General features: G+C 44.8%; 1 protein-coding gene across 1 annotated transcript; it reads right to left on the bottom strand.

Moving 5' to 3' along the window:
* Nucleotides 1-5,918: 5,918 nt before the first annotated feature.
* LOC112637157 (matrix metalloproteinase-24-like) lies at nt 5,919-7,512 on the bottom strand. Its single transcript, XM_025406192.1, has 2 exons — nt 6,557-7,512; nt 5,919-6,270 (listed from the first exon to the last, which is right to left on the bottom strand). The coding sequence occupies exons 1-2, from the start codon at nt 7,510-7,512 to the stop codon at nt 5,919-5,921; spliced, it is 1,308 nt and encodes a 435-aa protein (XP_025261977.1).
* Between the last annotated feature and the right edge of the window lie 1,051 nt (nt 7,513-8,563).

The following is an 8,563-nucleotide window of genomic DNA, read 5'->3' on the forward strand; positions in this document are numbered from 1 at the left end:
ATTTTTAATAGTTTAAAACGAGCAACAAATTCAATCACTTATATATTTCGATAGGATATTGTCTACCGATTATTTTGATACCAAAAAGATGCGAGCAACAAATTCTTTTAGTGAATTTATGTTATATTAATGCGCGCCGTATAGGCTTCGCGCCGACAAAGTGTCGATTTTTAATAGTTTAAAACGAGCAACAAATTCAATCTTTTATATATTTCGATATTATATTGTCTATTAATTATTTTAATACCAAAAAGACGCGAGCAACAAATTCTTTTAGTTACTTTTCTCTTGTGCAAATGCGTGGCATTGCTCAGCGATACTTATGGTATGTTGGTTTTAATTAAATAATACAATTTTTACAAAATGTTTTTGAAGCAACAAAATAGCAACAAATTCTAATGTAATTAATTTTTTAATTGGAGCATTTTATATATTTTTTTTATTATGGGGGGGGGGCTAGCTTAATGTCAATCTGGCCCCCTCACATTAAACGTAATTTTCTGCTAAACGGTTTGAGCAACAAAATCCGGACTACGGCAACGAATTAGCACATAATTAGCACTAAATTATTTAATAGATAAGATTTTATTTGGCATTGGTGGGGGGGCCAGCTTAATACGGGTACTTCGCAGCTAGATCCTTGCGCCGCCACACTACGCCGCCGCCGCCGGTAAATTATCGTCCATCGATTTCGCCACCGCCGATTTTGATATTTTCGGCACACGCCGCCGCCACCGCCGCCAAAAATTAATGTAGCGCGCCAAATAAAAACAATCCTGCGTAGTTTTGATTTGAGAACTCTAATCGGTCAGTACTGAATAGAGACAGATGAAGCTGATGAATACGTTTTACTCAGTTTTGACTGTTTGAAAGTTTGTGTAAGGTGTGACAACGGGATTAATTCATCGGGTCTGTCTTTGTCATTAAACAGACACATCGTGTCGCGAAAACGCGGAGTGTGAACATTACACAATCGCAGGATATCGAAATTATCGCGTGACGACGTTTTTTCACGATCAGACACGTGGAAGACGGGGAACTAGGAAAGTGTCGCTCTGTCGACAATATTTCATCCGCGTGGAAATATTCTAGCTGAAGAAAAGATTCAATATTTGACGGAATTTATGTTGATGTTGCTGTTGAAGTCCGTACTAAGTGCTTGTCAGAGTCACTCGAATTATTTTATCATAAAATAGTAAGTATTCTATCACATACATATTTATACCCACACATACACTCATACATACAGGGTGCGTCACCAAAATCCGGACAAATCGAACAATTTTTCTAAACGAAATTTTATTAATGAAAAAATTAATTATTAAGGAAAATTCTTTCACATATCACGTAGGGGGTCCTTACAGGGTATAATTATTCTATATAATCTCCATCAGCTTCAATAACGGCCTCTATTCTCGATCTGAAACGTTCGCATGCACGCTGCAGTGTAGCGCTGTCCATATCGGCGAATGCTGCTTCAATAGCAGTCCTTAATGAGGTCACGTTGGGATGACTTGACTTGTTGGTGACCCTTTCAACAACGCTCCATACGTAATAATCCAAGGGATTTAAATCAGGACTATTGGGAGGCCAGAATTCTCTGGACCAAAACATGTCAATGTTGTCTGAGAGCCAGTTTTGAACCAAATGACTCGTGTGAGCCTTCGTTTGATTGTTCTGAAGTACGATATTTTGCCACAACATCATAGACGGTTGATCTCGGATATCTAAAAAACCGAATTATTTCCGTTGGTGACTGCCCAGCGCGAAGGCCTTCGATAATTGCGGCTCTTCGATTATATTCTCTGCCTGGTGTCGACGCTGCGGCCATTTTGAGTTTGTGACTATTTACTAGAAGCATCAAGCTTACTCAAACGCCCAAGGTGACTTTGGGCGGAGGCGCAATATGGAGGGAAATTTAAATTGAAATTTGTCCGGATTTTGGTGACGCACCCTGTACATACATATACATACACACGAGACTTTGAAAAATGATCCCTGAAATCTGAAATCAGTGGCAGGATTCTTTAATGTCTTGTTAGATCTAAAAGAATATATCTCAGTAATAAAAAATCGTTAAGTACAATTATTCTAAGCAATTTTTCTAAGACATTAGAGAATCTCGCCAAAATATACGAAAGCTATCCGATAACTTTTAGTATTATATATTTTTAGCAAAAAATGTCGTTTATTAATAATGAATGTGCAGAAGAGAGAATGCATAATGATGAGCCAGATGATGTTACAGATGAAACTATTAGCAATGATCTGAAAAAAAAATAAAAATCTAGTAGTATTTATTGAAAATACTAATCGTACTCGAAGTATCGCCAGAAAATATTTTGGCATGCTTAAAAATAGTGAAAAAAACATTATAGTTGACAAATTTCATGTATACTGTAAAATATGTTTTATGCATTCTGATAAACGAAAGATATATAGGTACAAGAAAACGGTTAGCACCGGTAACCTACTTGCACATTTGATGGAAGAACATAATATTACATCAACATAATTAAATCATAATATTATATATATATATATATATTATATATAATTATATATAATTAAAACATAATATTACATCAACATAATTAAATCAACATATTTATCAGAAAGAGGCGACATTAAGAGATTCTTTCAATCTCCCAGATCCAGATTATCTGAACAATCTAAATCTTTAAAAACTAATGAGAAAAAAAAGAGTTAAGTGATAGCATAACTATTTGGTTCTGCAGAGATCTTATCTTTTATGCAGCTGAAAAAGATGGATTTAAAGACTTTTTAAAAATACATGGTATTATAAAAAATGAATTGGATCTGCCACATCCATGTACATTATCTCGTAATTCACTCTCAAGAGTGTATAATGACTGTGTATTTGCTGTAAAAGCAAAAATTAATGAAGATAACCCAAGTGCTATTTCACTAACTATGGACGCATGGACTGATAATTATCGTCATATACCATTTATGACGTTCACATTGCATTGGATGTCACCCACAGAAACACAGTTAAGATCTTGTACATTACGAAGTTTCTTACCACATCCTCATACAGCAGATAATATTGTTGCAGAATTGAAAAAGATGCTAATACAATTTAATTTAAATAATAAAATTATAACTCTTGTAACTGATGGAGGAGCAAATATGATTAAAGCTGCAAAAGATATAAAAGTTGAGAGGTTACCTTGTGTTGCACATGGACTTCACAATCTAGTCATGGTAGACACTCTTTCAAAAATACCAGACGTTAATAATCTCATAATTAAGGCTAAAACTATTGTAAAAATTCTGGCTTTTAAAACTCATGAGTTTGAAAAAGTAAAAGAAATTCTTCAGCAAGAGAATATTAATAACATATTGGACAGTGCTGAAAATTTGGAAGAAATTTTAGAAACTAATGCAAGATTTGATTTTACATTTTTGAATGATGAGCATTCATATGCACAAAGTTTTCCTCCATTTGTAACACCTTCAGGATTACATAAAGATGTACCAACCAGATGGAATAGTACATTAAAAATGTTATCGAGTTTACTTAAAAATAAAGGTAATTAGTTAAATGAAGAAAATATTTTTCTCATTGCACAATTATAAATTTACTGTTTTAAAAATAATAATATCAGAAAATTTGTCGATTGCATATTAGTAGTTTTTTTCAAATGTTACAATTTATTTTTCAGAAGTAGTGATACGTTGCTTGGAAATGATTAGACGTTATGATGCAATTCCTGACAATGAGTGGATAGAAATCGAAGGTATAGCAAGCTGTTTAATAAGTATTAAAACAGCAACAAAAATTCTTTCTGAGGTAGAATATCCAACAACCAATCTTGCACTTTTATTTAGGTTTGTAATTGATATTTTTGAATACATATAAGTAGGGAGAATAGATCGTTTCTAACCCACTTTTTCCACGGGTGCGAGAGAGAGGTCTCGTAGAGCGAGAGAGATAGAAAGATATCTGAGGGGCAGGGTGACGGCGGCGCGGGTGAGCAGGGGGGGTAGGTAGGGCGAGGGGAGCCGCTCGCCGTCGGGTGGGTAAACGGAGGGTCGTGACGTCACGCGGCGGGGAAGGGCGAGGGGCCGAGGGGGGAGCGGACGGCGGTCGCGACGTCACGCGGAGTATAGGGCGAGGGGGCGGCGGGGGCGAGGGGGAGCGCGGTTCGCGCGAGAGCGAGGGAGAGGAGGGGGAGAGAGCGCGCGTCTCTGGTTACGGCGGGCGCGCGTTCCTGGTTACGGCGCGTCGGAGCGTCTCTGGACGCGGCGCGCTAGGTGCGCGCGATAAGCGGCGATCGCCCCGGCGTCGAGCGCGTCGCGCGAGATAAGGTCGACGTTAATAATAGAGCGGACGCGCTCGACGCAGGACTGGAAGAGATATGACGTAAGATTTATATAACGTACGATTTTATATAAAATATTATTTTATACGATGTATAATGTACGATGTATATTAGATTTATTTCGAGCAGGAGGAGGAGGGAATTCTTCGCGAAGCGAGGAGAGACGAGGGCGACGTAAATCTAGGAGAGAGAGATAATAAATTACGTGTACAATTTATTTATTTAATTATTTGTTTATTTATTATGTCGCGAAGTTACACGCGTAGATACATGTGTACGTCGAGAATAACATCGGTACTCACGATCGTTTCGCCTTACAAATTGTGATAGAGTCCGAACAGCAGAGCGTGCAACTCGCAGTCGATCAGATCGTTCGCGTTGAAGTGCTCGTGCCGGCGAATCGCTTCAGGAATATCGCCGGGGTGGTCGGTCTCCGTCGCGATATCTAGAAAACGCGATAACTTGGCGTCTACGATCTCGAGTACGGCGGTCAACGACGCGATGATGCGATTGACGCACAGCTCGAGAACGAACAGCGCCTTCACGGTGGATTGCGACAGAGCGATGCGATTCTTCGGTGTCTCGAATCGCAGAGTCTTCAGATTGTTTATCTTGCCGAATCGAAGCGTCACGGTTCCGACGATTATGGACGTCGGAGGGCGCGCGACAGCCTCGTCCAATTCGTTCTCGAAATACGGCAGTATATCGTTGCGCAGAGCGAGCAGATCCTTCCACATGTCGGGCGTCAGAGATATCTCCTTTCCATGGCAGTCTCCTAGGACGATATCGACTCGAGATTCGCGCTTCACGGCTACGGCGATGTCGATATATTTGTACGCCGTCTTGGTCAGAGGATATCGTCTTCCTAGTATTCGAATCAGATGTCTCGCGAAATTGATCTCGCGTTTGAACAGCAAGTTTCTATTCCACCTGTAAAAAAAAGACTACGTTATTATGGGGAAATAGCCGATCGAGGCGGAGATCGAGAGCGCTCGGGCGAGGTGACTCGCGCATACTCACTCGTCCTCGGTGTACAGTCGTGCTTTCTTGATCACGGGCGGAGTGTCCGAACGATCGCGGGTGGTATCCTCGTCCTTGGCGGAAGCCGCGTAATCGTCTCGACGGTTAGGCGGGACGACGAAGGGGCCCGTCATCGGCGGCGCCGACGGAGTCGCGGGCGTCGCGGGCGTCGCGGACGAGTCCCCGAACACTCTGCGGTACTCCTGTCCTAGTCCGGCGAACATGATCGGTCTCGCGAACAGGGCTTCGATGTTCGTAGGAAGACACTGCGGTGGCGACGACGTCGTTAACGTTGGTCGTCGCGAGGAGAGAGAGAGATTTGTCGTAGACGTCCGCTGAGAATCGAACGCGCGTTAATCGCGAGTATCGTTGGAAATGTCGCACGCAACGATCGAGACGCGTCTTATATACGATGCGATCTCAATCGTCGTCTCGATATCTTTATTCTCGACGCGCGCGTTAATTAATGCAGCGGAAGCGGTTTAGAACAGCGGTTTAGAACAGCATATTAAATGTAATCTTAACGTTAGGTTTCAGGATTTCCTGATCTTAGTCATCGTCGTCGTCGTCGTCGTTGCGCGGTCTTTCGAAGGACGCGTATTCCAGACGATACAGCTTGGAGACGAGTTCGCTCAATCGATGCAGAATGCCATCGGCTGGGCATTCTATTCCCAGTATGCTAAGATCGAAGGGACCGGCCGAGATTATCGCGTCGAGGAACTCGCTGTACGCGTAATAGTCGCGTTTCTTCAGAAAATAGAGATTACCGTCGACGTGACGGAAGGCGGCCGTCATCGCGGGTGGTATCCCGGAAAACGTATCCCGCAGAACGCCGTGCCTCGCGACGGTCATCGCGCAGTCGTTCATCTCGGCTATCTTATCGTCGTTGTATATGACGTAACTGCGCCCGGCGTGCGTGTTTATCGCGGCGTTTATCCTAGCGTCGCGGGGAAATCCGACGTATTCGAAGGATCTAGGCCATCCCGCTTTAAGATGAAAATTCGAATCGGCGAGGTAGACGTAGTCGCCGACGAATATCGCGATATCGCCCGACGGTCTCTGATACACGGCCGATACGCGAGTGAGATTGCGGGGGAGGAATTTAAAGTAGTCGGCGAACGAGAAAGGCGCTCCGTAGCGTCTCTCCCTCATATCGACGCCACATGTTGCGTTTACGCGCGACGTACAGGCGACGATTCATGATTAGCGCTCCGTCTACGCGCCTCAAGGCACATAGATCCGCGGTATCGGAGGGAGCGAGCGGCGGCTCGACCGTTCTCGCGGTCGTCGACTGAGCCGCGGCTGCCGTCGTCGTCGTCGAGGCCGTCGTCGTCGTCGTCGCGGTCGTCGCCGCGGTCGTCGGTCGAGTAGCGTCGACGATCCTAGGAGTCGTCGTCTCTCTCGATCCGTAGAGATTTCGCACGTTTACGACATCCTCTACGCTCAGCCTGAGCGGATATCGTCTTTCCTCCGAAGGCGTGTACGCGTACATGACCGAGTCATCCCTCGTACTGTGTGTCAGACCCAGAGTGTGACCGATCTCGTGCGTCAGCGTCTGAAGGAGATACAGCCTGTCCGACGAGGGCTTGGTCAGCGTGATGTGCCACGGCTCCGTCTCGTCGACGTGCACCTCGGTCACCTGATCCGGCTCTCCCGTCGGAAAGAACGCGTGAGCGACAACCGATCCCGGTCCCGCGAACGGCGACGGGCACGAGCCCCCGTTGTCGCTGTTCTCATACGCGTGAGCGCCGGATTGATAGGATATCAGTATATCGGGGCGCAGCGAGTCGCGCGAGAACGTCAGAGTGGATTGCTCGGACCACAGAGAGAACGCGCTCTGAGTCGTGCGCAGAGTACCTCTGTTCGCTAGTTTGAAGTTCCACGTGAGATGCGCCCTCGGCCACTTTCTCGTCAACGGGCTGTAGGCGCGAATGTCGGCGACGCCGCATCGCGGCATGCGCATGACGCGAATCGTTTCCACGGTCAGAACGCCGTTTCCCGACAGACCGTAGTATTCCTGAAACAACGACAGCGCTTCGCTCAGGGCGGTCGCGTTGTCCAGTAGCGACGACTGCTGATGATTCTCCTCGTTCTCCAGAAAGCCGTAGGTTCGAAGAAGAACGGGACGCCTCCGCGACGTCATCGTGGGTCGACGTCGCCGCGACGGCCGCGAGCAGGGATATCGTCAGCGCGAGCGATAACGCGACGCGCGTCATGGCTCGTGCGAGACGCGCGGGGGTCGGGACGGTGGCGAACTATCGCGCGCGCGCGTCCTTCGGCGATGCGTCGTTCTCCGGAACGCGAGAAAGCGCGAGTACGAGGGAGAAGGAGGAGGCGAGGGGAGGGGAGGGTAAGGAAAGATACTCTAGGACGCGCTAGAGAGGTGATCGAAAAGAAATGATTCTTTATTCGTATAAAAAATGATTTTTTATTCGTACAAAAAAATTATTCCTCATTCGTACAAAAAAAATATCGCGATCTACGATTCACAAAGATATTGCTTAGACGTGCGCCTTGTCGTGTCTTCTGCTTCTTTTTATATGTTTGTTTGGATATAAAATCGAACCATTTGACGCGATATCGAAGCACGCGATACGCGCGTGTATATTAGTTTCGCGATACTTGTCGGAGGACAAGGAGGAGGTGAATGAGCGTATCGCTTTACGAGGTGTTTATATAAATGTCGACAGGGTTATAACGTTTAATATAACGCTTAGTATAACGCTTAGTATAACGCTTAACATAATGAAGTAATTACACGGCCGATACGCGAGCGAGCTTGTGGGGGAGGAACTTGAAGTAGTCGGCGAACCTTATATTACAACATTATATTAGAACATTCTAATATAATGTTCGAGAGAACGCGGAGGGTCTTCGAGTTCTCCTCCCTGTTTGCTGATCGCGCGACTATCGATGATGGATGCGACACGACGATTACGATATACCATTGTTAAACATATATGATTGAAATGTACGATTATTAAATGTACGACTATTATATACGGGGTGGACCCATTTCAAGCGATCCACTCGAATATCTCTTAGGGAAAGCCTGCAATCAAAAATGACCTCAGTAAAAGTTGTATATACGAACGATATATACGAGCGACCTGTGAGAACGACCAAGAACGACCTGTGAACCGATACGGAATGCAAAGAGCTACTTCTTAATGCTCTCGGGAACGACGTAAATA

This window comes from Camponotus floridanus, unplaced genomic scaffold (assembly GCF_003227725.1).
Source record: "Camponotus floridanus strain SB8 unplaced genomic scaffold, Cflo_v7.5 scaffold135, whole genome shotgun sequence".
Classification (NCBI taxonomy): Eukaryota; Metazoa; Arthropoda; class Insecta; order Hymenoptera; family Formicidae; genus Camponotus; species Camponotus floridanus.